The sequence below is a fragment of the Cydia pomonella genome, chromosome 1 (assembly GCF_033807575.1).
Source record: "Cydia pomonella isolate Wapato2018A chromosome 1, ilCydPomo1, whole genome shotgun sequence".
In the NCBI taxonomy this organism is placed as follows: domain Eukaryota; kingdom Metazoa; phylum Arthropoda; class Insecta; order Lepidoptera; family Tortricidae; genus Cydia; species Cydia pomonella.
In genome coordinates this window covers 22,988,537-23,011,782 of record NC_084703.1, presented here as the reverse complement: position 1 = coordinate 23,011,782, position 23,246 = coordinate 22,988,537, and the positions used below count along the sequence as shown (strand labels likewise).

Here is a 23,246-nt window from a genome sequence, read left to right as displayed (position 1 = left end):
GGACGAAAACCGATATCTTTATAGGTATTTTGCGACGGTTAATAGATATTATAGTTTTAGTTTTCCTTTAATGTAAGTAAACACCCGTAATTTTTATTCGCCAGGCGCCGCTGCCTAAAAATACTTGAGAAAAAAATCTAATCATAGATATTCTAGCGCACTTCATTCCGTCAATAACGCCAAGGTTCTTAGCTACTCTAGCGCTACTCTGGAAAGATTTGGACACTTTTGCAATAGTTCTGCCTATGGAGATTCTATTCCGTGCCTCTACCTTCCATAATAAAAACCAAGTGGTTACGGTGACAGCCTGGCTTTCGCTTTATCTATTGAATCTCATATATCTGTAGGTTCATGGTCGGCAACAAATAACCCGGCCAAATTACGTAGTTTGTTTTTGGTACGTTGTCAGGAAGTTAAAACGTGTTTTTAATGTTATCGCATTGCGCATGTTCGGTCCCTCAAGGGAGCGCATCTATAGGATCCTACAATCTATGTTAAAAAAAAGGCATTTGACATTTGTTGTCTCTGCCGAGTCTCAACTGCTGTTATTACACACTATTAATTCGCGCCATTTCATTTCAATGGTTACTACTTTTCATAGCAGTGTGGCTGTTTTTAATAATGCACGTACGCGTGAGGATATTTGGTAAACCCGATACCGTAGTTGCGGTTAGCTCGAAACTAACTAAAATTGAACAATTTCGACATATCATAAATGATGCGTTTAATATAGACCCAAAATCTCAACGGCTGCTATACGGCGGTAAATTGGTATGTATTCCTCAAAATATTCATCATGGTTCGATTTTGTTACAAGAATAACATGTCGTCTAAAGATATGCGTGATATGCGACTATTTTTTGTATAGACCCAAAATCTCAACGGCTGCTATACGGCGGTAAATTGGTATGTATTCCTCAAAATATTCATCATGGTTCGATTTTGTTACAAGAATAACATGTCGTCTAAAGATATGCGTGATATGCGACTATTTTATGTATGACTGAAACTTAAATTGTAACATGAAATATCTAACTTTGAGATAACCGATTGTATTCTGAAATTATGTCGGCTAGCAGAAATTAATAAGAAACCTTACGCTCACTTCTGCTGCGGTGCAATTCAATGCAGTCTTTGCCAAAATGTCACACTGGCCCATACCCGCCTTCACACTCCCTGTCTGCAACCCTGCCACTGTCCCCAAAGTATCTTGCGCTTGGGGGCCTAGTCTTATGTTTATTTGGCCCTGGCGAAATTGATAATTTAGCAGCAAAATTTATCAATTAGTATCTACAGCAATCACATTTTTTTGGTGGTAGTATATTAACCTCTGAAGTCCCACTGATTTGATATCGAGTCGAAAATGACATTAAAAGTCCTATTCTGAATTTAATACCTCAAGGTCGCTTTTGGCTGGCATATTTTGATCTGGGGACTAAATTAACTATAGATGTAGTAAAAATAAACGAATATTACAGCTGGATGATGGATACACATTCCATGATTACAACATTAAACTTAATGATGTCATACAACTCATAGTGTGCTCACAACCAGAGGCAGCTGCCGAGGTAAAAAAAGAGGCTGAGACCAAAACTGAACCTAAAGATGACATCAAGACCAAAGAGATAAGTTATATAGGTAAGAATGATGGTATTTGTATTCTGAATGACATTCAGTGAGGTTTAATAACAGATGAAAACATTATAATTTTCTCTTTACATTGCTGAAAACAGTAGGTTATTGTAACAAACGAACTCCCCTGAACAGTCAGCATCAATAGTAGCGGATTAAACAATGCCCCAAAAGTATCTGATAGGTATTCTGGACAACTTTTTAAAATATAGATTTATCTCTAAAATTCACATTCACATAGATTTTTTTTGTTAAATCTTACAGAATCGTAGATACTTTTGAATCATTGTTTGATTCGCTACTTTTGATGCAAACTGTACAGTCTGAATCAATAGTAGTGGATGAAATTATTATTATTATTATTAAAGCTTTATTTGTTCTACAGTCAGTTATTTTTATTTTTTTTAATTCTTTATCTTTGTTTTGGGGCTGACTGCAGATCCCATCTGCTGGGTGAAAGCCTCCTCACTTTTTCTCCACTCATCCCTGTCTTTGGCTTTTTGGAGCCAGTCTTTTCCTGCGACGGAGTAGATGTCGTCTATCCACTTCTTTTTGGGCCTTCTTCGGAGCCTCCGTCCTGCCGGTCCGGTCCATTTTGTTGTTACTAATGTCCATCTTTTGTCCTTATATCTGGCTACATGACCTGCCCATTGCCATTTTAGATGAAGAGCTTGTTGAAGAGCGTCTGTAAGTTTGGTCTTTTGACGTATTATTTCGCTTCTAATTTTCTGTATTTTCCTTATATTCAATATACTTCTCTCCATAGATCGTTGACAGGTCGTTATAGCTTTACGTACTTTCTTTGTGTATGTCCAAGTTTGGCTTCCGTAAGTTAGACTAGGCAGGATACAGGTGTCCATTACGATTTTCTTATGGGCTATGCTGTATTCACCTTTCAAGATTTCCTTCTGGGACCAAAACTTTTTCCAGGCTGTGTTTATGCGTCTGTCCACTTCTTCCTCGTTGTTAGATGGGCTAAAAGATATGTGTTTTCCCAAGTATATGTATTCATTAACATAATCAATTTCAGTCCCTGCCACATTAATTAGTCTTCTTCGACTGTTGGTCATAGCTTTTGTTTTAGATGTGTTCATGTGCAGTCCTACTTTCTTGCTCTCCTTGTCAAGGGTATTCATCATGTCTTCTAGTTGGGTCGCAGATTCTGCAAAGATTATAATATCATCTGCAAGTGGATGAAATAACACGCCAGAAGTATCTGCCACACTGGAATATTTTTCCAAATAGAGATATCTGTAAATTTGGCATTCAAAAGTATCAGCCATAAAATACTTGTTCTACATATCTCTTTTTGTTAGGCTGATAGAGAATAGGCGGGTCCACACAGAGTGAGCATACATGCAAGGCAATTTCTTGATGAACATTACGGCCAAGGCACATCTACACTGTCCCTTTTTTGCGTGAGGAAATTGCCTTGTGCGTGTGGTCGGTCAGTGTGGACCTGGCTAATGGGAGATATTTTTTATATCTAGTCTGATTTGCTACTTTTGATACTAACTGTAAAAGTGCATGGCCACTTGCAATTTGCAGCTAATGTATGCTTTGCTGTGGTTCCCCTTAGCCATTTTTCTGTTTGATTGATCCTGTGTGTGGTATGAGTTAAGAGTCCTTAAGATTTATTGTATTTGTGTTTTTTGAAGCATACTTCTACAACAATATATCTCACTAACTTGATAATTTGAATTGCACATATTTATTACTATTACTGGTATAGTATTTATTACTATTTATATTTAATGTTTTCTCTGATATTTTAAAATATTATAGTATTTAGGACAGCCAGAAATCAAAATGAGCAAGGCAGAGTGTCTCTTTTTATAAAAATATAAAAATAAGTTACTAAACATAAATATATTTCCCATACCATACCTTAAATTATTTGATATGCCTGGACAATCTTTGCCTTTTGCCAACTCCCACTAGTATTTTTAGTTAAAGATGATAGAATATTCATGAAATCAAACATAGTATTAGTAGTAATACTAATTATCAAGAAATGGAGGTACAGTGATGGACTTATCCCTATAAAAGGACTATTCAAGCTAACCTTAAAGTAGCCAAGCAAAAAGTACATTGCTCAGTAACCTCAGTTATACCATATTTTTATTTTGGAGCAGTAAAGTATATCTATTTAACTTGTATCTACATATAGTTGCTTTCTATAAATATTATACTTTGGGCAGGTTCCGCCTAAAGAAAGCAGGTTTTCACATTTTCAGGATATGTATTTTTACTTTTTTTTAAGATGCTGAAAGCATAATATATCAAATTGGAGATTTAATTGACATGAAGGATCGAGAACAAGGTGCCTGGTTTGAAGGTAAAATAGTGAGGATAGTACAGGACCCTGATGCTCCCGCTCCAGCGCCAGCCATCGGCAACACTACCATTACTAAAGCAAGTGCAGAAGAGGAAAGTGATTCGGAGAACAAGCCACCAAGTGACTCAGAAAACAAGCCACCAAGTGATACTGCTAATAGTAACGCTGCTAAACCAAAAAAAACTGGTATTGCTGATTATTTCACAAAAACGCCAAAGAAGAAAGAAATTGAGAAAGTAGCTAAGCCTAAAAGCCCAAAGGACCAGCCAGCTGGCAGGCACTTGTTGTACAAAGTGCAGCTGGATGATGAGTAAGTATCAAAATTCACCCCCTGTCTTTTTACATCATATCAATTGTTTGACTACGTTTCTAATGAACTTAAACTCATTTGATATAGGTTTTATGTATTTATTTATTTAATCTTTATTGCACAATACATGAAGGTACAAATGGCGGACTTAATGCCTTAAGGCATTCCTTACCAGTCAACCAATGGGTTAAACCAGAAAGATTAAGTAGGTGCAGTGTCTTTTAAAGTAAATGAATTTGTAACCGAGACTATATATGAATATAAAATAGGTTTTATGTGTTTGCAAAATAAATGAATAAAACATTTCAAAGCTGAAAGTACTGAAATAATACACTTAAATTTTTAATAAGCAGAGACATGTTTAATGAAAAATGGACATGTCAACTCTGCAATGAAAATATTAATTTATTAATTAATTTATCTTTCCATTACAGTGATTCTGACACATTCCACCATTGTAAATTAAAGGAAATAAGACCAAGAGCAAGAAAGGCCATACAAATTAAAGATCTGAAAGTAGGGCAAACAGTTATGATAAACCATAACACAGAGAGCCCATTAGAAAAAGGATATTGGTATGTTATGGATTTAATAAAGACTAACTATGGTGCTTTTTTATGATTCTTGTAGGTTGATTTTTTCTTTTTTAATTTAGTATTAAAATATTAAAGCTGAGTATTTTAAGTAATAAAGGCAACTGGTTTGTAGGTATGACTTTAAAGTAGAAGAAATAAAGAAATTGCGTCTTACTCATGAGCTCATAGGTACATTGTACCTAGGCCCCGAGGCGGTACCACAGAATGACACTAGAGCCCGGGTGCACGACAAGATCTTCGCCATCGAGGACATTGTGCCGCTCGCCGAGAGAACTGACGAGTACAAAGAGATGATGATAACTCAACCTGATAAACGTAAGTACCTAAGATATTATAAATGACCATGTCTGGGAGTGTCTATAGTGTATAGTGTGTGGATTTGATTCGGCTCGGTGTGTTTCTGTCGAATTTTTGGTTTAAAGTCTTTCTTATGATAGCTAAATTTGCAGGTTCAATGCCTCTGAACTGCTTGACGTGCCGCGATAATGAAAATGTGCGTTGTAAGGATTGCGGATGTTTCCTGTGTTCAGGAAAAGAATTTCCCGACAAAGTAAGTTTTTCTTTATTAGTTAGAATGTTTTTGCTCATATCGTGATGATAGTAAAACTATGTGTGATCATGAATACCGAATCCGACACAAGACCAGACGATTCAAAGGAGCCACGCCGTTTTGTCGCCTAAATAGTGTAAGTTTATAAAATGCATATATATGAATTAAATTTTGAATAAATAAAATTATTCCGAGCAAATCCTTTCTTTTTATTTATTTATTTGTATACAGTAGGGTATTTATGTCCATCCATAGACGCTCACCTGTTACAGCGGCGTATTTGTATGACGGTAACGTCATACTCGTAATGCACGAGTGATATTGTATTGGTTTGCGTTGCGCATTGCAGATAGTCCTATGCGACGAGTGCAACAAAGGCTTCCACATGATCTGCCTGGACCCGCCACTGCTGGAGCTGCCGGAGGACGACTGGTACTGCCCGGGCTGCAAACGCGACGCCAGCGTAGTGGTGGCGCCCGGCGCCAGCAAGCAGCGCAAGAAGGCGCCCGCCTCCACAACCACCAGGGACTGGGGCCGCGGCATGGCGTGTGTCGGTAGGACACTCGTTTCTTTACTCAAATGAGATGCATTTGAATAACTCGAAACCAGAGTCATTTTAAAAATTACAAATATAGACTAAGCTGGAAGCACTTGTAGCAAAATTAAGCGACATGTTTTGATAAGCATTGCAGTATCACGTACCAAGTTGTGCCCAAGTATACTGCTTCTGCTTCTGGTTTAGTTTATAGTAGCGATTTTTAAAATAACCTAAGTTTTGAAGTTCACCCAATGCACCTTGCCACTGTATATTTAATTTATTAGTATACCCCGGACAGAGGAGTATGGGGGAGGGGGGTAATTTAGGACAATAGTGCAAAGGCAAATGAAAGTTGAAAATAAAGCACATATGTCTGCAAATTAAATAAATAATAAGGTAAATAATAATGCAGACATATCTGGTTGATTTTCAACCTTCCTACCTTGCCTTTGCACTATTATCAAATCTACATTGCCCCGGTCTGTCTGGGGCATGTTTATTAGTGTACTCGTACTCTCCAAACAAGAATGCACCACCAGCATAAATTAACCAATAGAATCTTCCACTGTGTTTTTTTAATGAACTACACCAGTGATGGTTGTTTTGTTTTAGGAAAGACCAAAACTTGCTCCATGCCTGCTAATCATTTTGGACCTATTCCCGGAATTGAAGTCGGCATGTGTTGGAGGTTCCGGATACAGGTATGACACACGATAGTGGCCATGGAAATTCGCTATTCGTGTTAAGGACAACAAATGGAACAACCATGAATAAAACCATGTGTATCACAAATTAGCTTATGAACACCAACAATGTTAAATATTTCTTTTTCTCAAAATCAAATACTATGAGTAAAAAGTTACGAAAAGTTGTAGAAATACCAAAAAGCGAGCAATAAAGACATATATCTACTACTCCTATTACCTCTGCGGCGAACTGGACGCAAGCGGCACGCGGCCGGCGAACGCAAATCAAGGCCGTTCATACCGCGGTCCAGTCCGCGGCCTTAATCATCTACCCTGGAATCCATATCCATCCATAACCATCGACATTGGAAACTGGTTTCAGCTGTCGGAGTCGGGCGTGCACCGGCCGCCCGTGTCGGGCATCCACGGCCGCGACGAGGAGGGCGCCTACAGCATCGTGCTCTCAGGTACCGCTTCTACCCTCGACTCCTAGTTTTTCTCTGCCATGCAATGTGCAAATCATACTATCGTGCATGTGATCTTACATTTTAGAATATTTTTTGCCGTGTAACTCTTAGTAGTTTCGAACAAAATGGTTGTAATATATTTCAGCCAACGTTACAGTAAATAATAAATACATATTATAGGACATTCTTACACAAATTGAGTAAGCCTTACAGTAAGCTCAAGGAGGCTTGAGTTGTGGGTAGACACTCAGACAACTATATATGTAATATATAAATATTAATATCTCGGAGCGCACCAATAACCTTGCCGGGATTCGAAACCAGGACCATCTGTTTCTTAGGCAGTGTCACAACGCCACGACCGATTAGGCCAAAATGGTCGTGAAAACAGTGTTCCCCGATCTGAGAAATACCTTAATTAACATAAAGCCTGGTTCACCTTTACAAATGATTAAATAGCGTCTTATTTCACATGACAGATTTTGGAAACAGGCTTTGTCGTGGGTTTCGCGACTCGTGGTTGTAATATCTCTGACTCATCACGATCAGCAGCGAGCCTGTTGCGATTCACGCCGTCCTCCATGGTTGCTTATAACACGAACAAATTTGCGTTTTTAGTGTCTTTAATGCGCGATGAGGTATCTAAAAGTAGTAGAACTCTATGCAAATCGACTTGAAAATGACAAGAGACATGTGTGATTGTGCAGGTGGGTACGAGGACGACGTGGACCATGGCTACGAGTTCACGTACACGGGCAGCGGCGGCCGCGACCTGTCCGGCAACAAGCGCACCGCCGGCCAGTCCTGCGACCAGACGCTCACGCGCGAGAACAAGTTAGTTATGTGCACTACTTTCACAACATCACTATCGGGCTGGCGTTAGAGGCGGTTTGACGGACGTTCATCTTACCATTCTCGACAAAAACCGCCTCGAATGTTCTCAATCAATGTCTGTTTTTTTTTGTACTTACCTGTTTATTTAATTATTTTCGTTGTTTGGGTTTCTATAGTCTCTCTAACAAGTATTGACGATAACAGTTGACTAAAAAATAAAATAAATAAGAACGATACTAAAACATTTAAATACAAAAGAACCAAATAATGTTATAATTTTATACACTCCATACCTATCTTTGTCCAGTCGCTATCCCGTCGTAACGCGAATTTCTACCAAAAAGTAACTAATACCTAATAAAAAATATTATGTGCTTTTCAGTAGGTTAGTGTTTTGAAGGCGATTCCTTAAAAAAAGAATCAAATAAAGTGATTGTTTTTTTTTTTTCAATTTATTATTATAGTTTTTTTATTTATAATATTTTAACTGTTTGTGATAGGTGCTTCATTTATTTTAGGGTTTGAGCGAAAATACTGGTTTGTTTATAGTTAGGGTCTCCATTTACTTTTGGGCTAATACTAGTGTTGGCGATGGCCAACCTCGATGATAATTGCGACTAAACATATGACGTTTCGGTGTTAAACGATTTGTAAATAAGTATTATTTTCCGTCGTTTAAGTAATACATGGAAATCATACCAAAAAAGAGGTGTTGCCTTACATCAAATGAGATAGTTTTGTTTTTTATATATATTGGTAGTGATGAAATAGTAATGACAAATCCAAGTTTTCCACCTCGAAAGCCCTTCGGATCATTGTGTGAATAATATACGGTACAGCGAGGGAAATTGTTATAACTCGTATCTCTTCTATATCTTTGATGAATCAGGCTGGTCCTCTGAATCCACAGCACTCCTTTTGGGGCCAGCGTGTGTGGTAGAATTTCTTCGTCAACCTGATCAGGCCGGTCGAAATTGTCATTTGATGGTGGATTATCAATGAATGGTTTTTCAATGTCGGCACACATCTCCGGTCCTGTATATTCTCGCAGGATTGACTATTGCTGTAGTTGCAAACAGCTGAGCATTTGAGTCCTGGTTTCCTGCAACCACAACTGCTGGTAGAAACTTTTTTGTAGTTACAGTTAGTTCAAAATTTTGCAAAACTTTGAAAAGCCGTATCTTAGAAACTTTTTGGCTTACTAAGACTAAATTATAGTCAATTAATTTCAAATATCATCTTAAAACTGTGCATAGTGACTTTTGCCAAAAAATTGTTTTAAAAAATTTACATAAACTAAAAAACACCTAAAATTAATTGGATTTTCATGTACTTTACAATGATCCCAAGGGCTTTCGAGGTCGAAAACTTGGATTTGTTATTACCATTTCATCACTACCAACATATTAAAAAAACAGAACTACCTCATTTGATGTTAGGTAACATGTACCAATTCCATGGGCTAAAGCTTTAGTTTGTCTAGGGTTAAAATTATGGTCAGGTAGATTAAGACTTGTAAATAAAATGTTGACACTCAAAAGACTCGACAAGTTACGAGTAAAGGCATGTAAATGCTAGATCTTACTTTCACTTCCACTCCCACCCCTACCCCCACTCTCAATCCCACTCTCACTCCCAAAATTTCATTTAAATACGCAAAATTAATTTATTGTACTTATTAATAAATCGGTTTCAGCAAATCAAATTTGACGATATACCGATAGCAGTGCTTAGAGTGCCCTTTATTAAGGCGCTTAAAAACTATACCCATCCCTCTTTTTGGGGTTTTAATACAAACCTAAGAGGAAGAGAGTATGATTCTCTCTGCTTATGCTCGACTGACAAATGACTGAACCAACTATAGCAACTTTATCCATTGCCATCTAGTCGGTATCTTATGAGGGGATGCTGGAGAAATAGGAGAAAAAGAGCTTTCTTCAAATATTATTGGCACACTTATAGTGATATCAGTTTTTTTTTATAGTACCTCGTACATTGCTCTCGGCAAGCATCATTTGGTTCAGTGGAATTGTTGATGAAAGCGAAAATGAAATTGAAAATATTTGTAATATTTAAGTACATTTAAGCTTGATAATTAGCCGTCCTGAGTTATATTTGAGTCGCATGTAACTAAATATTGTTATAAAATTGGACACGTGTCATCTGTATTGTGCAGAGCGCTGGCGCGCAACTGCGCGGTGCCAAGGGTGTCGGAGGAGGGCGGCGACGCGGGCGACACGTGGCGCGCCGGCAAGCCCGTGCGCGTCGTGCGCTCCTACAAGATGCTCAAGCACTTCCCCAAGTACGCGCCCAAGGAGGGCATCAGGTAGGCCGCAGTTGCAACCGTGACAGGAGGAGTCCGAGGACTTAACAAAATAAATTATGAGACGGTCGGTTCATGGACATGAATGCGTCTTGGGCAATTTCCACAAAGTGCCAACATGCTTTACATGCAAATACGATCGATATTATACTGATTATTTAAAAATCAATATGTACGTCATGACTGGACTATTGTGTTTTAGATACGATGGCATCTACAAGGTTGTGAAGTACTACCCGGAACGAGGGCTGGCCGGGTTCCGCGTGTGGAAGTACCTGCTGCGCCGCGACGACCCCGAGCCTGCGCCCTGGGAGCCCGGCGCCAAGAAATTCCCCGCCATCGTCAGTATATGACTCCGACAAACACTTTTCACTTCTCTGCTACACCTTGTATTCCCACAAATGTCCCTCAACTATCGAAGTAAAATTACCTCAATTTAATTTATTCATCGAGAGCTGAAGATCATTTCAATAAATTAACCGACTGTTTGTAGACCCGGCTGCAAAAGTGCTTGGCCAGGATATAAATGAATTCCAAACATAATATGTTTTTGAGCCCTGCTTATTAACCGTTTGAACGCTACGTCCGTTATGTACAACGAGTATTCATAGATCTCATCAGAATGCACTAAGGCCAATATAACATACACGTGTTTATGGAAGTTTGGCGGACTAAGGGTTTAGTTCAGAAGCAAAATTACATAAATGAAACTCTTGTAAATACGAACTCTTGTCTTCCCTATATTTAAAAAACAAAAAAACATAGTAGTTAACCTTAACTAATCAATTTACATTTAAATTCTAGTACCCCGAGGGCTATTTAGAAGCTGAAGCACTGAAGCTGGCTCTGAAAGCAAAAAATGCTAAGAATGCTAAGGCGCAAAAAGCAGGGAAGAAGCGTACCATTCGTGAGATGTCCAGCTCGTCCGAGGAGGAAGAGACGCCTCCGAAGCGACGAAAGACTCCAGCTCAAAAGAAAAAGAGTCCAGTTCAAAAGAATAAAAGTAATTTAATTGACTCCACTCTATATTCTTAAGTACAGTAGATGTTACTAAATGTTATAGTCCTTTGGATTTTGTATTGACGTTATCTTCTACATCTACAACGTTGACAACTACCATTTATATGAAAACTTAAACATTGCTATGTTATTAGTCCCTCTTCTCTTCTTTCACTTTTAATTAAGCGATCGCGATTACTCGCAGCTTCTTATATATTTCTCAATAAATTCCGTTGTTGACATTCCTTATTTATATTTAATCTTCCCTTTTTATTTTAGTATTAAAATTTACATCGCCGACAAACAAAGCGGCTGTGAGTGAAGCGAGGCCGCCAGTGAAGACCGAGAGAGGACTGAGCGACGAGGAGCGGCAGGTGATCGCGGCCGACGAGCTCAACGCCAAGCTGTGGAGCGAGTGCCTGATGGTAGCCGACACGCGCGGGAAGAAGGTGCGTACCTGGACCGGTGCCCAGGGCACTGTTTGGGACCACATACTTTTGTTGTCTTTAGAAATGTAACTCCTGACAATGTCTGTATCACGGTCACTGTAATCTCTTCAAATTCGTATGTCTTAGAAGTCTCACAATACGTAATTTTATAATTTCTAAGGAACTATTTAGCTGTTGGAGGATATGCTGGTTCTTCAAAAAAGGACTGTACAGATTTTTAAAGGGTCGGCAACGCGCATGTAACACCTCTGGAGTTGCAGGCGTCCATAGGCTACGTTGACTGCTTACCATCAGGCGGGCCGTATGCTTGCTTGCCACCGTTGTGATATAAAAAAAATGCTCTTTCCTTAATAAACTTAACGAAATAAGAATGAATGCGCCCCATTGTAAAATTGTCAATAGCAGAAAGCTAGAGCCCAGTTGGAATTACTGCCAGTATTTATCACATTATAATTATTAATATCCGACGGCACACACTTGTCGTGTGCGGCGCGTCATCGCGAACCATAGCCGCGCACGTCAGCGCATACGTTGGGTTAATAACCGTGTTTTAAGGGGCCCACTGATTACCAGTTTGCCGGACGATATCGGCCTGTCAGTTATTCGCGATTGTCAGCTTTTGCCTTAAGCTGCATATCTGCCAAATATATATTTTCTGTCGGTTTGCGACATATTTTAAGTAATTATTCATTCGCAAATAATAAGTAGGTACAACAAACTAAGAACCTCACTTAGTAATTCTTTAATCAGCACTAACCTCTGCAGAAGTTGTTAAACTGTACCTTTCGGCTTTGTGACGACCGTTGACTGGCTGTTAAATATTCATAAATACGTAATAAAATGAAAATGGCCTTACGTATCCGTTTTACATGAGTGCTGAGTGCATAGCAAATGATGTTTGTGTAACAGGAGTTCGTGGAGTACGTGAGCCAGATGTTCCTGTGCATCATCTGTCAGGAGGTGGCCGCCGGCCCCGTCACTACGCCGTGCCTGCATAACTTCTGCGGGGTCAGTAAATACACACCGCGCTGTTTATATTCAAGTTCATTACACAGTTCTACAAAAAACATATTTTTTGTGTGCATGAAAATTTGAAACGTTATTTAGCGGAGAATTGAAACATACAGTACAAATCCTCTTTATTGCACAACCTCAGAATACATCAAGATAGAGGTAAACAACAAACATGTGAAGTGATTCCGTTTCTTTGCTCGACAGTGTAGATACGCGGCACGTAACATTTGTTGAACTTATCTGTTAGAAGTTGTACGCGATATTATTATCCTCTTTTACGTACAGGGTGTTAATTATAGCAGGTGACTGAATAAACATCCTGTAAAGCATATTTCAAGTAGAGTAGTAGATCTTTTAATATTGTAACACTAGTCTTGTAATATCATGGCATTCATAATTATTTGATAATGACGTCTGCGAAATAATATTGGTTTTTTTAAGATTTTATTCGTTTTAATACTTGGAAAGCCCTCATACGCTACGCATTTCAGTGCTCGGTAGTTTATTCGAAACTAGTTACATCGAACAATGACCTGCGCGCAAAGTGCTGTGCCCAATATTATATTTATTTTTTAGGCATGCCTGAAGTTAGCATTCAAGTCGACGGGAGCGCGCACGTGCCCGTGCTGCCGCGCGGAGCTGGGCGCGGAGCCGGCGCACAACGCGCGGCTCACGGCCGCGCTGCGCGCCGTCATGCCCGGCTACGACGCCGGCAGGACCTAGCCAGCCGTCTGCCTGCAGACGCAGACTGCCTCTCCAGGTACACGGACACCGCGGATACCAAACTGACCTCCATTTAATTTCCGGCGATTATTTTTTCTTAATATTTTTAAAGTTGGTTTTAACTGTTACCGAAAACACAGGACGTCTATTATTAGTTAACCTTAATTTAAAAAAAAATGTTTTATTCTGATACACTTGATTAGAACATGGTTTTCACAAGTTGATTTATTGGGGACCTCACCTAGCATCACATACACACATTACACGTTATTAAATTTATAACGATTTTTTAATATTTAACTCAAAAGACATAAGACTGATAGCAGAATCCATAGTACAAATTTCCATCTTAATGTAACGACCGTAAAACTGACTACGATGTTGAATGACTAAATGAAACAAACTGAAATGTTCAACAATTATGCACATCCTCAATTCCTCAGCAAAAATATAATTACTTTATTGGTATATACCAATTGAATCAATGCCGCACACACTCTAAAAGAATTGGAGTTGATTATCTCAATTTGAATTAATCAAGATTAACATCGATCGTACTAATTTCATCGTAATTAAGCTAAAATGTATGATTAAGTGTTAAAGACTGTGTAGTCTAATGTTGATTATTTTACTACCTCTATAGATTTAAGCAAGCATATTGTATTACAAGAATGCTAATAAATTATTCTCAGGCAATGTGGCTTTTACATACACTGTGTAAATCTAATACGGGCGATAAATTAAACCATATACAACGTTTATCCGTGTAATCATTAAAAAGTTTTTTAAGTTACATCTAAGACCACGTAATTATTTTTTGAAAATTTACCGAACAGCGATGTATTGTAAAATCATAACGAGACATAACATTACGAGATACTACCTTTTTATAGTAACTTTCAACAGGCGTGACAGTTACTTTTAAAAGCTCGTATCTCATAACGAATTATTTTGTATGGTTAATTTTAATTGCGTTACTTAGAAAAAAATGTCTCGATATAATTAGGTCCTACGCTAACCACCGTTTAAATATTCGCTCATATTGATTTTACATACTGTATAAGACATATTGCATAACAAGGTTATAAATATAATGATAATTATATGTTAAGTATGTTAATTATGTTATTATAAGACGGACAGCCCAAAGAAGCTGAGCTTCTGTTGTGACGCTGCGTGTGACGCTGAGTTGCACGGTACAAGTTAGAAATAAAGTATTGACAGACATCGCAAGTTTCGTAACTTTATCGGTGTAGCTTAGTTGAGTTAAAGGTACTTATTGCTAAGTAAATGTTAGAGAGATGATCCATTAAGGTTCGTTTTACCGTTATTCATAATAATCTTCCTTGCGGTGTCCCGGCTTTTTGCCACGGTTATGGACGCCTGGGTCTAGTCCAGAGAAATGGCGTAGGCTTTTACGGAAATGGATTGCCATCTGACCTTCCAACCCAGAGGGGTAACTAGGCCTTATTGGGCTTAGTCTGGTTTCCTTGCGATGTTTTCTTTCACCGAAAAGCGTTCGTTTAACTGCTATTAGCTCTAATAAATAAAAGTGATACAGATCCCTTTAACGCAAAAAGGCTGCTCTGAATTAGATTAAAAAACTACGATGCCATCAATTAAGCTCCATAAAAAAAATACTACACCATGGTGTCAGTTTTTTGTGTCCATATTCCGATAGAGGATAACGCCATTGGCCGTGTGGCCTGGTATAATATTTACTGAGCTACTGATGTGTGAGAACGAACGATTGTTTGTCCAGCGGTTAACCGCAATCAATCTTCATAAGAATTCCACTGTTTTTGTTGACGTTTTTTGTTTTATAATTTCTTGATTTTAGTGGAGAGCGCAATGTCGTTCTTAATTTTTATTTTAAATTATGAGAATACCCGACTGGCAAATAATACATTGTTGAATTCGTTGAATTAATCTAGTATAAGTTAGTATATTTTTACTCGCAACAAAAAAAAAAACACCATTCAATAAAAATTTATAAATTGTAACAATACGCTAGTTGGGTTCATTTCCGAAGTACTATTTAATTTTTTGAAATAAACTTTGAACATTTTAATATTTCGTCGTTTTCTTCATAACCGATTTTTGATACTTTATCCAGATCATGTCAAAATTATTATCATAGTCCGCTGTTTGTAGTTCTAATAGTATTGCAGCCTAACCACCAACCGTAATGGCTTCTAGAAAATTTGGTGCCTCACATATTTTTTTTATTATTATTATTATTTCTTTATTTAAGACCATCGGGGATCATTGTGTTAGTAAATCTTATCCAAGTGTTAGAACTATAACTATCTATACATAACTATACTTAATAACTACACTGTACAATTATTTATTACTGCGTGCGTGTATCAAGCAGCAGTTATTCAAATACATGCAATCCAATCTTTCTGCTAACATACTCAGAATGCTGTTGGAGCTGGCCCTCACTCTGCGCACAAGGGATGTCGCTCGCTTGCGCATGGTGGTGTAGAAGCAGTCTACCCGCGCCTCCGCGAACATCCCCGATGCACTACAGAATTTGGGCAGACCCATCAGCACTCTGAAAGCGTTATTATATTGAACACGCAGAGCGCTGTACCGTTTACGAGTATAATCAGCCCACAGGTTGCTTGTGTAGAAGGTTGTACAGTAAGCCCTAAAAAGGGTGACCTTTACATCTTTGGAACAGTGAGCAAACCTGCGAGCTATCATATTAGCTCTGACGGACAACGCTCTGCGTTCGCGTTCAATATCTACGTCGTCCTTAAGGTCAGAGGTAACCATGTGTCCCAAATATTTAAATTGATCCACTATTCGTAGCGGATGGCTATTTAGTTTGACACTTGGAAACTTGGGTGTAGCTTTACCTCTGGCCTTAAAGACAACGCATTCGCTTTTGTTTACATTATACAGCAAACCATGGCTAGAAGCGTATTTCTCACATATAGAGATGAGCTTAGCCAGTCCGCACGCCGAGGCACTCAGCAACACCATATCGTCGGCGTAGCTCAGATTATTTACGCAAACTCCATCGATATGGCAGCCAATACGAGTGTTACTGAGCTCCTCTATCAGTGCGTTAATATATAGGTTGAATAGCCTCGGTGAGGTTAACCCACCTTGGCGTACACCACATTCCAGTCCATATGGCTGAGAAAAAGATTCCGACCATCTGACGACATTAACCTGGTTGTGGTACCAGAATTTAAAAATCCCACTAATGTCAGCTGGCAAGTTGATGTCGTCAAGCTTCTGCCACAAGATGTTATAGTGCACAAGGTCGAATGCCTTTGAAAGGTCTAAGAAACAGGCATAGACAGCTGTTCGGCGGTCTGTGTAGTACCTAACGGTCTGTTTCAATGCCAAAATAGCGGTTTCGGTCGACAGGCCTGGTTTAAACCCAAACTGATTGTCGTGAATTTTTAAACACCTGTCTAGTTGGAAATTGAGCAGACCGTCTAGCACCTTCGCCACTATGGTGGCAAGCGAAATGGGCCTATAGTTACACTTATCGCTCACATCACCTGTTTTGTTTTTTACGATAGGAACCACTACAGTTTTCATCATTTCAGACGGCAAGTAAGTGTGTCCTATACAAAACGAGTAAAACATCGCCAGCACTCGACTCACGTGCGGACCGGCATGATGCAGATGCTCAACACTGAGACCATCGTGGCCAGGCGACTTCCCTCTAGAAATAGAATTTAAAGCCATTTTTACATCCTTTGCTGTAAACTGAGCGGTCGTCTCCCGTCCACAGGTCCCAGAGTCGGCCATGTAAGTCTGCGACGGCCCTAAAGGTGACTTAACTGTAAAGTGTTCCCTAAATACCTCAGCTATAGACCCACTTTCGCTCACCCCATCGACACTCACAGGCAGACCGGGCTTACCATTCAATCTATTGGTAGATTTCCAAAAACTACGGAAATCGCGCCTAGAATGATGTTCCGCAATGATATTCATTTTTATTTGCTCCTCGTGTTTCTGACACCACTTTAAACGCGATTTGAAAATCTTTCGACTTTCCAGCATATCATCGTAAATATGCCCCGATTTCGGTTCACCGCACCATCTCCACAGATTAAACTTACACCTAGCCTCTCTGTGAGCCGCACTAACATATTTATTCCAGCCTATTACACGTTTTCTATTTCGAACTAATTTTAAATTATAAGAAACAGTTGCAGCATCACTCAAAGCGGTTATAATTTCATTATACAGCTTGTCAATTAAGATAAGATGACTAGGGTTGTTACACAAGTGGCCACTGCAGTCCCGGAAAGGCTCTGGAAAATCTATTTCTTTTAACCTGTCATGACACTGGATGCTATATAATTTTACTTGTTCCGAATTTCTTTCACCCCATATAACTTTATTTACTACTAAGTTTTTATTACATAACATTTTAGGCTTAACAAAATTAAAATTACATTCTACAATTAATGGGAAATGGTCGGACCACATGACATCGAGTTTGACGTAAATATCGGTAATAGAAGGCGCGCCAGATTTTGTAGTCACACAGTGGTCTAACCACCTTTTCGATCCGTGCGCTTCACTTATAAACACATAATCTAGGTATGTAGGCGATAACTCTGTGTTCATCACATTCAACTTGAGAGTTGGTGTAATTCGTGATAGTTATCATAGTCGCGACCGAAGGTTACAAGACAAATACGCCTGAGCTGCGACGATCCACGTCCATATTATAGCTGGGTTACCGGTTGGGTGCTGCTGTAGCCGTGTCGAACCCTGTACTTTCGCTATTGTATCAAATGTGTGCATTATTTCTATGTAAACGGCTGTCGTCTTGCCGTAAACAACTCTGAACACGTCTGTTGCTGAAAAATACCCACCTGCCGACTACTCTGCGGCTAAGTAAAACTGTTATATGAAAGCAGTGAAGCAGGCAATGAAAAGTCACAGGTTAATTTGTAAATAAGATAATAGTTTATTTATTGACCATACAACGTCGCTCTGAGCACAGTATCACTGACGTGTGAAACACGTCCCATATACAATATCAATAAAATAGTCAAACAAAAATAAATCCTATAAATATTTTATAACTATCACATCACAGATTTCAATATTATAATTTGTGACCGAAACATGACGACTAAAACGATCTGGTTAATGTCAACATACAAATTCATAAATCATTTTTTCTTATTCATGTAAATGTATATATTTGGAGGACTGGCTACGTACGCCACGCAACTCCGGTCACATCAGCATTGATTCATTTCAGTATCTATACTTGCGAGGCCAACAACGATAGGTAGTGCGCCGACTCGACCACCGATTATAACCATTGGACATTCATCAACAAACATTTTATAATTTATTCGTCTTTCATCACTCTGTATTTTGTACTAAAGTACTTAATATGTAACCTTAATCTATCGAAATGCCATGCTTCTCTTTAAAATATTCTCACTGTCATAGGATTGTAAGCTTCAACGTTCTCTAGTAAACTATACTTAATTATTTTTACTGTAACAACCGTAGTGTCTACTAACTACACTATACAATAGTTTTAATTTACTCGCGACTCCTCATAGTGCCGCGGCACAGCTGCCTCGAGTATACCACTACCTTTGTCACAATCTAGGATACCTCTGGGAATACTGTCAAACGGTTGCAGCAGAGAATTCTATAAAAAAATACTTACAATAAAAAAATAAAAAAGGACAATAATTACCTATCCTCTATCTTAATGGTACCTACGTTTAAAACGCTGCAACAATTGTACTTTAAATTTACAATTTATGCCACGGACGGTTACTAGCATAATGGCACTGTCATTAAAACTACACGTGAACATGAAAGTCTACTCTGGGAGAGTGGTGATGTTGAAGGGCGCGAGCGTGGTGCTGGTGAGGTTGGTGGGCGACGGGCTGAGGTCGGAGGACGGCGAGCCGAACTTCTCCACGATGCGCTCCAGCGACGTCCACGTGCCCACGATGAGCCCCAGCACGCCGAACAGCACCACGATGGCGTTCTTGACAAGCATGCGCAATCGCTCCGACCGCGACACGTAGTACCAGTAGGTGCACGTCTGGATGATGGCGGGGAAAGCCAGCCCCAGCGCCGACAGGCACAGCGCGCCGAACAGCGAGATGAACGCCTCCAGCTCCGGCACCATCGCTGCGATGCCGACTGAAACATCACAATCTCTTTATGTTGAACATTATACAAGCGAGCTTTGACAAACATATCTTTACAGTGGAGTTCATAAATATGTATACAATTCTTCACCTTAATCCATTGTAATGAGGCAACAACACCAGAGAAGATATTAAGGATTTAATAATATATTTTCAACTAAATGAAAAAAATACATTTGGTTCAAATAGGGTTAAAATTATTTAGCGAATATTATGTGCTTTATGAATAAGGTAATCCTTGAATCCAGGGCTATTGTTCCATAAGCGATTTAACGCTGGAAATTGCTCATCAATAATCTATATGTGAACTTGAGTAAAAATTTTACTCACATGTAAGAAGGACTATGACAGTTCTGAGTAGATATTCCCAAACGATCCTTATCTTGCTGTTGGAGAGGCGCACGCCAATGTACTCGTTCCACAGGATGTCGATAGCCACGTAGCAGGCCAGCCCGTGCGTGATGAAGATCGCTATTGCCAGCAGACACTGCACCGTGCACGCCAACCTGCACAAAACAAGCTGTTAGATATTACCCTAAATTTTTTGCTGTATTATGCATACAGCCGGCCATAACCGCTCTATAATTCACGCAGATTATTTAAACAGCGGTAGCTTAAAAGAACTTACTAATGGCGATTGCCTTAGGGAGCTAGCTAAAGACCGTCTACCTCCATCTCAGTCGCTTGTCGCCATTTAAGTGGTAAAAATATGACAACAGAATCTTCGAAGTTCCGGGTAGGCCCTCTGGACCCACCGAATATTTAAATGAAATGTACTCATGTCACCTAAGTCAACGATTAGCAATTATCTACGCGATACGCACGCGTAGTTACGGTATAAATACTTGGCCTTGTGTAGCACTACTACTTAATGAGTTCTTAGCGAATAGTTTTAGAAGTGATTGCATAAAACCATTGAACCACGCCAATAAATTGTTGCGCTGTAGGTATTATTTTTTACAATATATACTTAGTTATTTTATATGTAAACTTTACAGTCAAGTTCTTGGCTGCTGCACTCGTATAAACTGCGTTTGCACTCAATTTGGTTTGGATTTGATGATGCTTGGTCCGACAATATTTTATTACGGACTCGTTTTTCTTTTTAACCGACTATAAAGAAGAGGTTCTCAGTTCGTGGGAATGTTTTTCATCTTTCTACCCCTCCGACTACGGAATTCCATATCTCAAATGAACTATAAGTAATTAAAAGTCCTATTCTGCCTTGCCTTCGTGGAGAATTATTAGTAATTATAATAAGAGTAGGATATTGAAAGTGTGTTTATCTTACGTTTCCTTGTCGCCGGGCAGGTTGAGTGTGATGCTGCCCTTGGCGCCCTCGCCGTACTGTAAGTAGCCGAACAGCCCCATGCCCACGTACAGCAATATGATGCTGATCATTGCCCTGTTCAGTACTCCGAACTTCCCTACAAAATCCTTCGGCGTCTTCATCTCGTTCTCCAGTGGTAAAATCTGCAACAAGTAGACGTAACTTTAGAGTTTGTTTATTGTATGATTGATTTTATTTATTCGAACGAATGCTGAAACTTACCACACCAATTGCTTCCAGCGCAAATAGCACGGTACCAAAGAACAGCGGGAAATTGGTAAGCTTCCCAACGGGGGACTTGCCCTCGAGCGTCGGCGTCTCTCTGAAGATGTAGTACAAGATGATCCCGAAGCTCACTATCGTAATCACGTTGGCTAGGGCTGAGAAGGGCGCTAAGTATTTTAGGTCTCGCACGTAGTTGATAAGGATGAGCGGTACGAGGAAGCCGCACATGACTTGGAACACCGACACTTTTAAGCCCAAGTAGTTGTGTAACACGAACTCGATGTTTTCCGCCACGAACACGACATACACGCAGCACGTCCCTATTTGGTACACCAGCAAGAACGCGTTTACCACGTGCCTGAAACAATAAAGTAACGCATCTCTATTATGACTAAACGTTATAGCATACAAATACAACCAAGAGCAATGAGAAATATTAAAGACTGCTAATTTTAAGCAACACTATCATATGACAAATCCTATAGGGTAGCTAACGGTTCCGTATTCACCTATACCTAACCCTTTCTAGGTTTGATTGTCCGCCTTCCACTCAAACAGTTCCTATCTTTCGTATTAGTATTACTTATATAGACGGTGTTTTGCGGTATGCAGTGTAATGTACCTAATAGCCCCACCCCATACCTTAAAAACTGCGTTTATATAAGTAATACGAAAAGATAGGTACTTACTGATTGTTTGAGCAGTAGATGGACAGTCATACCTATAAATAAGGATTACCTATTTACCTTGTCACATTTTAAGGGTTCCGCCTTAAAATGGATGGATCATTAGTAAAACAATATTATCTTTAAAAATAAAAATATTGGTAGGTTTTGTTTAGGCTGTGGTTATTCTACGGGAGTGTTAGTCATAGGCGACTTAGTTTAAACTGCTGGTATTGCTAGCATTTTAAATCCGATTCTGATGCAACGTGGTTTTCCGCGGAAAAAATACCACTCAACCTAAATAGTTGTAGTGCCAGCAAACAGAAGTCAGGGACATATCGATAAACGATAAGCGGAGTTATGTTGAAGTGTTTTCATCTATGGGCTCTTTAAACTGGTTTCAACTGTTTAAACAAATTACTCATTACATTGATATGTGTCGACGGAATGATTATCAATCGAGTAGCAGTTACCTTTAATCTGTGCGCAATTTCGACGAACTTAATACAGCCACCAGCAAGTAGCTCAGCGGGTGAGGTGCTCAAAATTCACATTCTTAATAATAGTTTCCCTTAAATTTGAACATAGCCTGATAAGCAAATTTTGTTTCTGACTGTACCTACCTATATTTCAAGATCACATCAAAATTTAAGTCGAATACAACATTATCTTAGTATATTTTAGGACGCCTGTTTGGAACCGGAGCCTGTTACGTTATTATTGGGTCAGTTGTGGATATGGGAGTTTATAAAAGTAGGTTCTTTAGTACTTACGCAGCATATGGCGCGAACGCTTTGCACCAGTCGGGCCCCTCAGAAAGCGCGGCCTCGGCGGCGGCGGTGTAGGTGAGTGAGGGCTGCTTGCGCCGCTTGCACAGCACGTAGCAGGAGTCGATGAGCACGTGGATGCAGTAGGTGCACAGCACACCGATCACCACGGTGCCGATGGCGCCCACTACGTAGCCAGAGTTGGCGAACGCGCGCGGCATCGCCAGGATGCCAGTGCCCAAGCTACCTTTCATGAGATGGAGGAGCGTTTCGGTGTTCCTGTGCAACACACAAATTAGTTAACCGTTAATATGTAGATATAAAAATACAATGCGAATGTGAAAAACCGGATTAGCACAGGATGGATGAAATGGCGACAGGTCACGGGAACAATTTGTGACGCCCGGATGCCCCTCCGACTGAAGGGTAAAATTTATAAAGCCATCATAAGACCTGTCGTCATGTATGGATCAGAGTGTTGGGCCCTAAAAGTGACGGATGAAAAGAGATTGCACGTAGCGGAAATGAGAATGTTAAGATGGATGTGTGGTGTGACAAGAATGGATAGGATTAAGGAACGAGTATATAAGAGGAAGCCTGAAAGTTGCACCCATAATAGATAAAGTA

At 39.5% G+C, this 23,246-nt stretch overlaps 2 protein-coding genes across 3 annotated transcripts in view; one reads left to right on the top strand and one right to left on the bottom strand.

Moving 5' to 3' along the window:
- Positions 1–470: 470 nt before the first annotated feature.
- LOC133517947 (E3 ubiquitin-protein ligase UHRF1-like) lies at positions 471–15,535 on the top strand. The gene is made up of 16 exons (XM_061851439.1): positions 471–771; positions 1,479–1,641; positions 3,899–4,283; positions 4,718–4,858; positions 4,992–5,194; positions 5,329–5,429; positions 5,779–5,983; positions 6,580–6,668; positions 7,036–7,120; positions 7,828–7,954; positions 10,131–10,280; positions 10,480–10,618; positions 11,082–11,280; positions 11,556–11,725; positions 12,635–12,733; positions 13,316–15,535. The coding sequence occupies exons 1-16, from the start codon at positions 622–624 to the stop codon at positions 13,460–13,462; spliced, it is 2,553 nt and encodes an 850-aa protein (XP_061707423.1). The 5' UTR covers positions 471–621; the 3' UTR covers positions 13,463–15,535.
- Positions 15,536–18,389: 2,854 nt separating this feature from the next.
- LOC133517956 (proton-coupled amino acid transporter-like protein CG1139) overlaps positions 18,390–23,246 on the bottom strand; it is a 68,035-nt gene continuing 63,178 nt past the window's right edge. For both annotated transcript variants that reach the window (XM_061851452.1, XM_061851460.1), the window contains 5 exons: positions 22,626–22,898; positions 21,185–21,545; positions 20,924–21,105; positions 19,963–20,138; positions 18,390–19,624 (listed from right to left, as the gene is read on the bottom strand). In XM_061851452.1, coding sequence (XP_061707436.1) covers positions 19,296–19,624; positions 19,963–20,138; positions 20,924–21,105; positions 21,185–21,545; positions 22,626–22,898 — 1,321 coding nt within the window. In that variant the 3' untranslated portion in view covers positions 18,390–19,295. The remainder of the gene's footprint in view (positions 19,625–19,962; positions 20,139–20,923; positions 21,106–21,184; positions 21,546–22,625; positions 22,899–23,246) is intronic.

What these genes read in the sequence shown, in the direction of transcription:
- LOC133517947 (XM_061851439.1), top strand. Translation starts at nt 622, where the DNA reads ATGCACGTACGCGTGAGGATATTTGGTAAACCCGATACCGTAGTTGCG. An exon ending in CTACAGCATCGTGCTCTCAG is followed by an intron (nt 7,121 to 7,827) that starts GTACCGCTTCTA and finishes GTGATTGTGCAG; the next exon opens with GTGGGTACGAGGACGACGTG. An exon ending in GCCTGCATAACTTCTGCGGG is followed by an intron (nt 12,734 to 13,315) that starts GTCAGTAAATAC and finishes TTTATTTTTTAG; the next exon opens with GCATGCCTGAAGTTAGCATT.